Genomic DNA, 13,853 nt, shown 5'->3' with positions numbered 1-13,853 from the left:
GGAAAAGGCCTCTGGAGCCTGGATCATGTAATCATGGATTTGTCTAGAAGAAGTAGGTTCCTAGGCTAATCTTCTCCCAGATAAACAGCTGTGAAACATGACCTGAAAAGCTAATTCTTATTTATTGCAAGGCCACATTAACAGACTCTTACAAATCCGAAAGCACAAAATTCTCACCAAAGATTTCTACAGCTTGTAAAGTTAAGCAAGATTCTTTCTGACTTTCTTTCTCTGCCTGTTAGGCAGCTGAGCATTCCCCTCCCTCTTACTTAATCACTTGTAGCCAGCATCTCTTCCCTCATCCCCAAAGTCATTTCCACATATTATTACACTGTGTTAGTAGAATGCAGGTGTGGGAAGAATCCAGAGGAAAAAATATTTTGGGAAATATTAAAAAGGCAGAATATATTTCCCCAAAGGATCTTAAAGGCAGAAACCAACTTCCCCAAATCTCTCTGCCCCAAACAGAAACCAGGTCTGCAGAAATGCAGATGTGATAATCTTGTCAGAAAGATTGGAGCCAGGAAGCTTGGATTAGAAAGATAAAGATCCCTAGAATCAACAATCCCACAGCCCAAGGGAAGCAGGAAATGACCTTTGGGAGGTAATAGAATTAATCCACCACCATCAAAATACCAGAAAGGCACACTCAGACTCAGATCAAAGTTCATGCCTCAGAACAACTCCAAACAAAAGCTCAAGAAGGTATAAAAGCCCACCACTCCCTGCTACAGGTGGTCAGTTTTCCCAGAGCCATCTTTCTAATCTGGCTCTTCTCTTCAATAAACTACAACCTTCTTTCTAAAGCAGTCTCCATTTTGATTATTCCCAGCTTGGACTGGACCCTGATGAAGATTTTTCTTTCAATATGGGAATGCTTGTTATATAACTTAATTTCATCAAAGTATTAAAAAAAACTTCAAATGGTGTGATAAGTAAATGGAAAAAGTCTTAAAATTGTACTCAAATAATTTTTAATGTTCCTCAAAGAACGGGACACATTGAGAACAATCATTGCTCATCTAGTCTTCAATATATATTCATTAATACAGGCAGATAAAATGGATAAATCATGATTTTCTGATGCATAATTTATATCAACTCTTAGACAAAACTCTTTTAAACACTTGAGGTTCCAGAAAGAATATTTATCATTTCTCAATAGAGAGTGGTGCATAAATAAAATTCAGTAGAAAAATATCTCATATCTATGGAGATTCTTAGTCATCCAGGTCAGGGTTACACCAAAGGTGCTTTTTCAAAAGGCAACTGACTTTCTTGTTTTTTCCTTGAAGACATTTTGCTTCTCATCCAAGATGCTTCTTCAGTTGAACCAAACCGAAGAAGTTTCTGGATGAGAAGTGAACCATTTTCAAGGAAAAAACAAGAAAGTCCAGTGGACTTTTGAAAAAAGAACCTGTGGGAGAAAAATATCTGATGTTTAGCAATTTGGATTTGACAAACTATGGCATTTTGCATAAGGACAGATAGATGGGAACTACCCTGTAGTTCTGTCTTTAAGGTTTCAGAACCCCCCCCCCCAATAATCTCCCCCCCTTAATAGGATAATAGGAGGCCAAATGGCCGCTGCCTCAGGCTGGAAAGCCACGAGAGAGGGGTGTGTGTGTGTCTTTCTGAGGCAAGTTAGCTGGGAGGTTTGAACCAGCGAGTTGATCTTCCTGCAGAGAGCTCAGATGATCGGCCGAAGTCGCTCCATCCCCAGCACACCGGCCCGCCTTCCTTCGAGGTGCAGACGAGACAGGCCGCTTCTACTCAGCTGTCGCTGGCGGGCCACGGAGTACCCACCGATCCCTTCCCGCCCCTTCGGCTTCTCTCCGGAGGGCCCTGCATTTAGTCCCGCACTTTGCAGAAAAAAGGCGAAGGCGAGGCAGCTGGAAGGAAGAAGCCGGGAGAAAGCTGCCCGCTGCTCCGAGCGAGGATTCGTCTCCCGGAGCGGGGCGCTTTCGGCATCCTGACCCTCCGCCAGGAGGAGCCGGGAAGGAGGCGCCTGATCGGGCGGTTCCTGGGGCTGGAGGAGGTTTTGCGCTTGGGCTGCGGAGGGGGAGGCGGGGCGGAGCAGCGCCCGAGGGCGAGGGGCGGAGCGGAGCGTGGAGAGGAAAGGTTGGGTTGGAGTCCATCCTGCGTCCCGCTGCTGGCGATACCTTCGCCCGTCCGCGCGTCAGTTCTTCCCTTCAGCCGCCGCGATCGCCGGCAGGATGGGCGGATCGAACTCCGGTTTGCTGGACGAGAGCAAGTGCACCTACATCCGAGGTACGGCGCCCGGCGTCCCTTCGCTCGGCGCGCGTCGCCCTGACGGATCCAGCTGCCAAAGTCGCGGGAGAAGGAGCTTTGCCGAGCGGTCGGGAAAGGGGCGAGCGCGGTCGAGGGGCGCCTGTTTGGGCCAGCGAGGGGAAACGGGCGGGAAAGCGTTGTGAAGCGCTCGCTCCGTGTGTGGGAAGCGGGCCTTGTGGCGCTGGGCGCTGACATCGGTCGCCTGCAAACCGGCGAACCGCTTTCGTTGCCGCCCTCGGAGAAGAACGCGTGTTTTCCCCAGGAGCCCCGACGGTCACCCTGAGATCTCAGAGATCCCGTCAGTCAACTGAACGGCTGTCGCCCCTCGTGTTCTTATGCGAAGGGCCCGAAAACTGGGATCCGGCACTAGGGCATACGTGGCGGCTGGGCAGTCACTCGGCGCGCCAGCACGAGGGAGATTCTCTTTGAACTCGGTGGGGTTTGCTCCAGCTCCTCCCGGACACGATGGGCCGGTGCGGTCGAAGGGCTGAGCGCCGACCGCCCAACGTACGCGAGCCGCGTTGTAGCGCAGTCCGGTGCATTGATAAGCAGTGGGGAGTTGCCTACTAGTAGTAATGAATGGTCCACACGTTGTAGTTTAATGATTTGCTGGGATAGAAAAATAGAAAGTACCGTTGTTTAACTGGGAAGAGGGCTACTGTTTTTCCTGGAAACTGCGAAGTGGGAAAGAATATTTAGGGGCCGCAACAGCTGCGGAAAGGCAGGAGAATGGGAAGTGTGCTACATCGGGGGGTCATATAGCCCTCGCTTGTCATATTCTCCCTCTGAAGGAACAAATAGCTTGCGGTTTCCTGAGAAAACGAAGGGGCTATCAGTCATTTTTATAATAAAGTTCTCCAACCTTTCAAGTGATATTTTAGAAACTTTTGTGTCGATTTCAAATCTACAGGAGTTTTTCGTTGATTATTGAGTTAGATGAATTTGCTCCTTCTGTTAATCATCTGTAAAGGTATCCCACAGGTTCTTAACATGATAAACATAAAAACATTGGAGAAGCAAAAAAAAAAAAAAAAGGGGGGGGGGAGAAAGAAAGATCTGAAAATCACCAGAGCCCTCAGATATGCTCCTAATTAGTCAAAGAGTTTGAATACAGTGATAAGTTTGGGGGGGGGGGAATCAGGAGTGGCAGAAATGCCATTTCTTTGAGATTATGTATCCTGTGACTTTATTGAGACTGAGCAAGTATAGACTTAGTATTAGATTTTTTTGTGGTTCATATTGTTCTATTGGGAATTGAATTTATAGTCACTGTGCTTTATATAATTGAACTTGTACGTCACTGTGCTTTATACATCATCTCTATACAATGCACTAATAAGATATAGCTTTATATCTCTAGTCCAGGACTTCAAATAAGGATGGTGCATACTAGTGTAAATGATTCTGTGACATAATAGTGTCAGAGTTGGAGCCACTGTTACTAAAATACAGGTGAATTGAATGAATCCCACTGAGAGATTGATTTGCTGAAACTCAGATCATTTTAAAGAACTGACATTCTCAAAAATTATGTCAGGTCCATAAAGAAGTTAGAGGGATAAGCTCAAGAAAATAAATTCTGCTACGAGGTACATTCCAACAGAGCATGCTAAACTCAATAAAGGCACTTGAAACTGTTATTGCACAATTAATTCTCGATAGAGAGACCCAAACTAATTTTCTAAGATTATTGACTGTGTCTGGAAGACTTCCTTTGGCTGGGCCTTTCATGAAATAGCTGTTACCAAACAACAGACAGAAGTAGCTGTCTGCCTAGTAGCTGAAAAAGATCTTTGTATGTATGGAAATGCATATGGTAAAGATAACACGACTTTTATACTTTAGAATTACAGGTAGTCCCTGACTTACAACCACAATTTAGCCCAAAATGCCTGTTGCTAAGTGAGACAGTTAAGTGAGCTTTATTTTATGACCTTTCTTTCTACAGTTGTTACATGAGTCACTGCAATTGTTAAGTTAGTAACATACTTGTTAAGTGAATCTGGCTTTGCTTGTCAGAAGATCACAAAAGGTGATCACATGATCCCAGGACTCTGCAACTGCCATAAATGCGAGTCAGTTGCCAAGCATCTGAATTTTGATCACGTGACCATGGGGATGCTGCAATACTCGTAAGTGTGAAAAAGGGTCCTAAGTCACTTTTTTCAGAGCCGTTGAACTTCGAACGGTCATTAATGGATCTGTTGTAGGTTGAGGACTACCTGTACTGCAATTTCAGTGCACACATTATTTGAAAAACCTATTTACAACAGTCCTTTAAGTATGACCAGTCTGAAGGTAAGTCAAATCTTCTTAAGAGTCCCAGAGAGGTCCATATCATGGCTATCGCATCTGGTTTTGGGGTGATTAGCCAGGGGCTGCACTGCAAAACACATAGCGGAGCAGGCAAAATGAAAAGAAATATTATTTCTTTTTCATAATTAATCAACTGTTGTGGATAAACAGGAGTGTGGTCAGGCTTGTGAATGATAGTGATAGTGATCCTCGCTTAAAACTGTCAAAGGATTTGGAGTGAAATTTTAAAAGGGAGTTAGCTATTTAATGCAGATAAGTAAGAAGTGATGAAAATTGCAAGCCTAAAATCCTATCATCACTTATATATTTGTCAGGTCTGACTACTAGCAATCTTGTTAAAAAAAGAAAGAAAGAAAAAATATTTTTGATAAAAAATAAATTACATGTAAAAATTATGAAGAATGGGGTTAAAAAAAACAAACTGAAATACACACTTTAAATATTTGCTTCCATTTGGAACATTGTGTACAACTGCTCTGATTGTTCCAAGATGAAGAGTGTCCTGCAACTGGAAAAAAACAATTAAAACAATCAGTTTCCTCCATAAAAAAACAAAGCAATAATATGTTTTTCATGCTTCTTAATTCAGGGAAGGAAAAAAGGAGATGAAGAGGAATTATATGAAATGAGGGTGTGAAGGTAGAGAACTTTTTAAACCTTCCATAATTATGATTGGAGGCCACCCAATTAAACTGAGCAGCAGAAGATTCAAGACTAGAGTCTTTTTTTCTTCTTTAGACAGCCAAATAAACATGTACAATTACCTTCCCAAAGATGTGGTGATACTTAATTTTGGTGGACTTAGAAAAAAATCAGACATAAATACTGGTAATATTTGTACCATCAGTTATTATCCATATTAGTTATAGAAAAGCTCCATATTCAGAGGTAACTCTGTCAGCTGTTTGGAGAAGCCGTGAAGGGAAACTGCGTAAGAATAACAGAATAACAGAGTTGGAAGGGACCTTGGAGGTCTTCTAGACCAACTCCCTGCTCAGGCAAGAAATCCTAAACTGTTTCAGACACATGGTTGTCCAATCTCTTCTTAAAAACCTTCAGTGTTTTTAATTTTTGGAGGCTAGTGGTTCCACTGTAAGGAATTGTCAGAAAATTTCTCCTTAGTTCATTAGAATGTGATATAGATTCTGATCTGTTGGGTTCTTGGTGAGTATGCTTTTTTTGCAGAAGTTTTATGACCAAAATTACAAATGTGTAAGCACAGAGATCAGGACAGGGGAAAGATAAAGTCTTGCACAGATTACATTTAATAGATTAAATATGGTAACCAGTCCATCTGATAGTCCATTGAGTCTGTCATCTGTCCCTCAATCACTGTCTGATTTGGCACAGCAATCAAAGAGGACAGGTACAGACTTTAATGGACAGTTAGGACTGCAGAAAAAAACAGATTTTCAAAGTAATTTTTTGAATGAAATGTCGTAATTCAGCCATCAAAAGCAGAGCTCTGTTGTCTGTAGACCCAAGATGGTGCAGAGGCTGGAGAAATCTTTATAATCTATTATGTGTACAAAAAGCAATGACACATAATTTGGATTTTCTTTTAAAAGGGTGCTTAGAATCGGATCTGAAATTAGCACTATTTCATTGTAAGTAAATCCACTTATATTCATGTGAGAAACGATGCTTCCCAGGACCTCAGGTTTGGTAAATTATCTCTTAATCCACCTGTTGGATCTCTTGCTGTAATGATTCCTGTGGTGAAAATCCACGCAGAGCACTGCTGGAGAAGAAAACATTTCAATCTGTTCCCTAAATTCAATCTAGCTTTTAGGAAGCAAAGCTCTGCGGTGGAAAACATTTTGATCATATCTTTCTGCCTTCTGATGTGTAACATACTGTACCTTTTCAGCTGTGATTGAGAATTGAGTTTGTCTTGTTATTCTGAATTTCAAATATCGGTACATATGATAATGAAGAATAATGTATAATATGAAGTCTTTAAGTATTAGCAAAACCGGAATAATAAAAGCAATGGTAGACATGTCCCATTATAACATGCTGGTGGAAATACAGTTTTTACTCCATGTCTGTCTAATACCAGTACTTACCTTTGGGCAAATGACTATGGAGATTCTTAGTCATCCAGGTCATAGTTATCCCAAAGATGCTTTCTTTAGAGCTGAAGAAGCTTCTTGGGTGAGAAGCGAAACATCTTGAAAGAAAAAGAAGAAAGTCAAGTTGCCTCCTGAAAAAAGCATCTTTGGGGTTACTTTAGGTATTTCTCAGGTCTGCCCCCCCACCCCAATTCAATTTTATTGTATTTCTACTTATCAGCTCATTTCTTCTGTAGTCAGCCTTCCCTAATTAGGTGCTGCTTCTGTTTACTGGGGGTGGGGGTGGGGTCAGTGTCAACAGCCATCTCTGAATAGCTGGTGCCTGAAATCCTGTTAGCACAAAGGCTAGGTTCACACATGGAACTGGTTTGTTTTACAGACCATACTGCCTAGATTTGCACAACACCCTAAGCCAAAACTGCATAGATCACATCATGGTTGAGAGCATTGGACAACAATGAGTTCCACTCTGCTGCTGAAACTTTTCCTAAGATGGCCTTGCAGAAGTGATTGGTTTTCATTTAATCAACAGATTCAGCAGGCAATTTAGAGAAATCAAAATGTACTGTCTTTAATAATTTTATTTCTTTTTTTAAATATTTGTTGTCTTCCTCTCCTGAATAGAAAAAAATCAATTGACCCAGTTCCAGGATTGTGCATATTTGTACCTATCTCTGCTCTGACATTTGCCCTTCTAATTGTACAGTAACGTTTATCTGTCTGAAACACAAAGGTCTCCAAGCAGATTTCCCCTTACAGTGATGGGTGTTTTATTTATTTATTTTTAATTTATATTGGAAACATTCTACTTTATTTTTTATTGGCTGATAGAAAAGAAACCAGTGTATCTGATCTTATTAATGCGTTACAATATCAGAAAACTTACTCTTTCTAAGGTAAGCTGTAACTCTTCTGTAATTTAGACTTTGGGGAAACCATAATCCTTAAATTATAACAGCAGATGAAATGCTAGGGTTTATAAAAAGAAGCAATTTTCTGCTCTTTTAAGGGGCATCTCTGCTGAATGTTGCATCTGCAGAAAATTCTCAAAAGAAATCACGTACATCTAGTAGAAATTGACTATCTTTAGTCTGTTTTGTCTTCTACGGTACTGATAAATTGAAGCAAAAAGTACCTTTTCTGGATAAATATTGGATAAGAAACAGAAGCAAAGATTTTCAACTTTTAATTGTTACTATTCCATGGTGTTCCATGGAAAAAAGTAAACATGGAGGGGGGGATTGTTAAATAAGATTTCCAATGGGAAACCTGCATTTTTTAAATGCAGTTTGAAAGTCAAGGATTATAGGATGCGTCTGGGATGAGGAGAAACCTGCAAAGCAAAGCTTTTCTTCATGTGAAGAATTTTAACTTACACTGTCGTTTGTTTTAGAAATCATGCTTTTAAGGCTCTCCCTGAGATTATCAACTGCTTGTTGAAATGGTCTATAATCCTAAAGAAGTAAATAAATAATAATCAACTTACTCTGAAGAAGTCAAAAGAAATTCAAAATAGAATTATAAGAGTTGCAGGGCTGATTTGTTCTGAAATTTTAATGCAAGAATTGCAGTTTTCTTGAGAAAATCAGAACTATACCATCCATAATATTGAATGGATGTGACTCCAACTAAATATATATAAATTAGTATTAGGAAGCTGTGATATAACTGAATTCACACATTCAACAAAATAAACAAAAAAAGGCTGAGTATCAGAAAAAAAACAATGTTGGCAAATTGACTTAAAAATAGAATGGGATAACATTATTGCAGGTTAAAACATGTTATATTTTGGACAAGTAAGAGTTTTACGAAATCATACTGTGCCTTGGTAGAAGTGAAAAAATGATTTGATTTACGAGAATATTTAACATTAATTTGTGCAGGGTATTTTGGATTGAGAGATTGAAGTGAATCATGCTGCCTCACAAGCCCATCATTAAAAATATATTTAGAAATGGTCTTTTCTCATGTTAAGGCTGTTCAACTTATGTAACTTTTTGGCTATCCTATTAATAGTCACTCTGTGAATTATGATCAGATTCGTTGCTGTTGAGAATTCAGCCTCTGCTGGAATTGGGCTGAAGCTATGAACTTAAACTACAAATAGCAGATTAACCCTTAAATGATAGTCACATTGAGGACAGTCTATTAACACCCAAGTCCTAAACAGAGCGGTTCAAGAATAATTGACTTGTTCTTTATCTACATCCCAAAGTAAACCATTTTATGTAGTTTGCTTACTGTCAGGTCTGCCGTCAGGCCATGGATCAAATGATTTTTTAAGGCAGAGCACCTGAGTCAGAACTGATAAAATGGAGGTGGTGGTGGTTATAGGTCTGGTCACTTTAGTTATTTCAAACTAAGGTTCACTTATGGCTTTGTATCTATTAGTCCTGCCCCCAAAGTAGGCAAGGATAGCCCCAAGAGGATCTGGTTCTGCAGCAGTGTTTCCATTGCTTGTGGTTTGCTTTCCCACTATATGTGATGACTCTAGTGGTTGCTTGCAAAATAATAACATATGGGAAGACTCAGCCCGTGGAAACATAGACGAATAGCTGGCTTCAAATGGGTTGATTCTTTTGAAACGGATTAATTCTCAGGATGCAACATGTTAACCCATTCACTCAGATGGCACTCAGACTCGGCATTGAAGTTGATATTGTGGAGTCCCTCATGTTCCTCATAGTTGCATTTGGTACCTTCGGAATTCTCTGCCAAATATTACTGGTTATGGCCAGAATATTATGTGCAAAACAGAAATCATGATGTAATCTCATTATGTGAAATCTATCTGTCTCCTCCTATAGGTTGTTTTCTTCCCTCTCAGCCAAGTAGATATCTTGCCTTAATCAAATTCAGTAGATTGTCAGGAGGTGAGAAAATTGCCAGTTAGGCCAGATGTTCTCCCATGTAGAACATGGCATTTTTAAAAAGCCACACACATAATTGTTTTCTACAGTTATATCCAGATTTGCAAAATAGTGTGCAGGACTAATTATAGAAGACTGAAAGCATGATCTACTTTTTAGTTTACTATTATGCAGTGAATGTAAGGCCTTTAGTAGATGCACCCTATTAGGATGGAGAAGATTGGATGGAGAAAAGGATTATGCTTGTACACATTTATACATGCAGACCTATTCTGCTTTAAATTAATAGACTAGCAAAACGCTGTGGACATAGTATACTTAGATTTCAGTAAGGCATTTGACAAAGTAGACCACAACCTACTTCTTGGTAAGCTAGAAAAGTGTGGAATAGACAACATCACCACCAGATGAATTTGTAGCTTAGCTGGCTGACAAACAGTATTCAAGAAGTAATCCTCAAAGATACTACATCCACATAGAGAGAAGTAAGCAGAGGGGTACCACAAGGCTCCGTGTTAAGCCCAGCACTCTTCAATATCTTGATAAATGACTTAGATGAGGGAATTGAAGGGAAACTCATCAAATTTGCAGATGACATTAAACTGGCAGGAGTAGCCAACACCCCAGAAGACAAACTCAGGATCCAAAAAGATCTTGACAAACTTGAACAATGGGCCCTGTCCAACAAAATGAGTTTCAATGTGGAGAAAAGCAAAGTTTTACATTTAGACAGGAAAAATCAAAGGTACGAGTACAGATTAGGTGAGACCTGGCTTAAAATCAGCAACTGTGAGAGGGACCTTGGAGTCCTAGTGGACGATCATTTGACTATGAGCCAGCAGTGTGCAGCAGCAGCCAAAAAAACTAATACAATCCTGGGTTGTATAAACAGAGGCATAGAATCGAGATCAGGCGAAATATTAGTACCGCTTTATAAAACTCGAGTAAGACCACACCTGGAATACTGCAACCAGTTTTAGTCACCATACTACAGAAAAGGTGTTGAGGCTTTGGAAAAAGTTCAGAGAAGTACAGCTCAGATGATCCAAGTCCTGGAGACTAAAACATGTGAAGAACGGCTGCAGGATTTTGGTTTGGCTAGTCTAAAGAAAAGAAGAAATAGAGGTGACATTATAGCAGTATTCCAGTATTCCACAAAGAAGAGGGGGTCAAATTATTCTCCAAAGCACCAGAGGGCAGGACAAGAAACAATGGTTGGAAACTAATCAAAGAGAGAAGCAACCTGGAATTAAGCAGAAACTTCCTAGCAATGAGGGCAATCAGAATAGAGCTGGAAGGTACCTTGGAGGTCATCTAGTCCAACCCCCTGCTCAAGCAGAAGACCTTATACTATTTCAGTCAAGTTGCTCACAAATATAAACAAAATGTTACAACTTGCAATTTCCTTGCAACTGGTGTTAAATGGTATTCTGCCTATGATTCAGGAGAAGAATAGAATAGAATAGAATAGAATAGAATAGAATAGAATAGAATAGAACTGGAAGGGACCTTGGAGGTCTTCTAGTCCAGCCCCCACATCAAGCAGGAGAATCTATAGTGTCTCAGACAAGTGACTGTCCAGTCTCTTCTTAAAAACCTCCAGTGATGGAGCACCCACGATTTCTGAAGGCACGCTGTTCCACTGGTGAATTGTCCTCACTGTTAGGAACTTTCTCCTAACTTTCACCTAGTTAACCAGTGGAACAGCTTGCCTTCAGAAATTGTGGGCACTCCATCCCTGGAGGTTTTTAAAAAGAGACTGGACAGTCATTTATCTGAAATGGTATAGGTTCTCCTGCTTGAGCAGGGGCCTGGACTAGAAGATCTCCAGGGTCCCTTCAAGCTCTATTCTATTCTAAATGTATAGGCTCCCTTATCCCGCAGAAGCATGCACTCTTTTTATTAACATCTTAATAATCAGAGAGTGTATGAAGTAATGATTAAGAACTTGGATTAAAAATAGGTAGACCCAACTTTAAGACTGCCTTCAGTCACAGAAACGTACTGGGGCCAATCAGTCTCATCTCAACTTATAGTACTTTATAGGACTGTTTTTGTGAGGACTAAAAAAAGGAAACCCCAGCATAAGTGGCCTTGAGTTCCTGCAGTAAGATGGGAACTCTTAACAAGTAAATACACCCTTCCATGGATAATGGTGTTTGTCTTTCATCATTTAATGTAATAATATTATAGGAACAATTCCAGAAAGTCACCCTTAGAGAAGAAATCATCACTGCTAAAGTTCATACAACCTGTTTATTGACTGGGCATGTCTATCCATTAGAAATCAAATTAGATGAAATGCAGCCTACTGATTTCAGTGGAGTCTCTTAGATACAATACAACTTGTGAAAATTTTTTAGTGAAAATTGTAAAAATTGGATTTGAGATGATAAACATTTGGAGAATTATGGTTGTATGTAACATGTAATTATGATAGCATGAGTTTAACCAGCTCCTTTAATGATGTCTACTGTAATTAAATGATGATGTTATGCAGGGTACATAGATTGCTGAGGATGTTGTAAAACTAACAAATCAGTTTAAAAAAATCCTCAGTGTAAATGTAATTATCATATTAGATTATTTGAGAGGGAACAGATTTCTGCTTTATTTTAGGTATTTTCTGACCAACAGAAAATTGGTACGTTGCTTTCAAAGTCCTCAAAACTGGGAACTGAAAGTCTGGATTAACACATCATGCTAAGCAACAGTTCAGTAAATAAATCAGAGCAGTTGAGTTTACACTTTACTGTAAACCATAATATGTGTCGAAAACCCAAAATTAAGCTCATTCTCATAAGAGCTCCCCATTGTGCAGATATGGAACCCTGACGATCTGCACGTTACCCTATTGCGTCGATTCATCTGAGACCTGCCACTCTTTTTTCCCTGGCCTTTGGAAACTCTGGAGGTTATACCCTTTGTGTAGCACTCCAGTTTGTTGTGGAGCATGACTATTTTCTATAGCAAACACGGAGGAATAGATAATTGATTTTAACAGAGCATATCTGTTAAACTCAGTGGTTCTAAACCTTGTTCCTGCTCCAGCAGTATAAGTAAGAAACATGCAGCCTTAAAATATACAAACTCGCTGGCACTCTTGATCCATGACCCTCCTGGCCTGTGAAGGCAGCCAAGGAGTTGTGTAGCAGCTTCTGCGGTCTTGCATGAAGCAGATTATCTAGATTTTTTTTTCAATTATATTTAGATCTGAATATGGTAAGAAAATGGCATGCATCCGGCTTTTGGATTATCTATGGTGTGGACAAGATGGTGGCTCTGGGATAGTGGTATCCTTCTGGACTGATTCAGAAGATTGGAGGTGCCGAGCACAGTGTTGTCCTAGTTCATCTCCTTTACACGGTTGGTTCTAGTCAGTGATGATTGGGGAGGAGAGTTCCTGCCCTCTATCCTACTATTTGAGGTGCCCACAGGGGTTAGTGTTCTCCCCTATCCTATTTAACATCTACATGAGAGCATTGGGTGAGTTCATCCATTGCCATGGGGTAAAACATCTTCAGTATGCTGATGCTACTCATTTGAACATCTACGCCCCTGGTGAATTAAGTGATGCTGTAGACATCCTATACTGTTATCTGGAAGTGGTGAGCATCTGGATGAGGAACAACCGGCTTCAACCGAATCCTGGCACGAGTGAGTGTCTTTGGGTTTTGAGCCCTTCTGGTTCTGGGACTCTACTTTAAAAAGTGGCACTCTTAACGAGAATTGGCCTGCAAGCATGATGAAATCTTAGGTGATTTATCAGCTTCTTAAGCTTTTAGCTTTTTAATGTTAAGTTAATTTTTATTTAACCTGAAGTCTTAGTGGACATTGTCTAGGAATGTCCTGTGCACCATGCTGATGACCTCTGATGCAACACCCCCCCCCCAAAAAAGCCCCAACATACGATTAATTGCTTCCATGCCACAGCAATCAGAATGGCTTCAGAAAGTGTGGAGGTCATGAATTTGTTCTCTAGATATGTATTCCTTTTATACTGTTGTTTTCTTCCTGTTTCTTTTTGTTGCCTAGCTGTATAAAGGGAAATGGGATGCCTTTTCATATATGCTTTAACCATATGGACCATGATTCATTTCAAAAACTATGCTTGGATACAAGTTGGTTTCCAAATGTAAACAAGCAAAAATACACCCTTATGATTTAAAATTATTATTCAGTAACTTGAGTAAGGTCGTGTGGCCTAAAAAGGATTAAGGTCTTCCTTTTCCTCTTTGTGTGCCTTATATTTTAGTAACAGGAAATGTGGTCAACTAAAATGTTTTGTTTTTCCTGT

General features: G+C 40.2%; 1 protein-coding gene across 2 annotated transcripts in view; it reads left to right on the top strand.

The window, feature by feature from the left end:
• The first annotated feature begins 2,065 nt into the window (after positions 1-2,065).
• The window catches only part of NIBAN1 (niban apoptosis regulator 1), a 52,766-nt gene continuing 40,978 nt past the window's right edge, over positions 2,066-13,853 (top strand). Inside the window, exon 1 of one of the 2 annotated variants that reach the window (XM_039357634.1) lies at positions 2,066-2,271. In XM_039357634.1, the coding sequence (XP_039213568.1) occupies positions 2,217-2,271 (55 nt within the window). In that variant the 5' untranslated portion in view covers positions 2,066-2,216. The remainder of the gene's footprint in view (positions 2,272-13,853) is intronic. The other variant, XM_039357635.1, reaches the window with a different exon arrangement.

The sequence above is a fragment of the Crotalus tigris genome, unplaced genomic scaffold (assembly GCF_016545835.1).
Source record: "Crotalus tigris isolate CLP2741 ecotype Arizona unplaced genomic scaffold, ASM1654583v1 scf7180000018938.1368258, whole genome shotgun sequence".
NCBI classification, from domain to species: domain Eukaryota; kingdom Metazoa; phylum Chordata; class Lepidosauria; order Squamata; family Viperidae; genus Crotalus; species Crotalus tigris.
The sequence above is the reverse complement of the archived record's forward strand: the minus strand, read 5'-3'. Positions and strand labels throughout refer to the sequence as shown.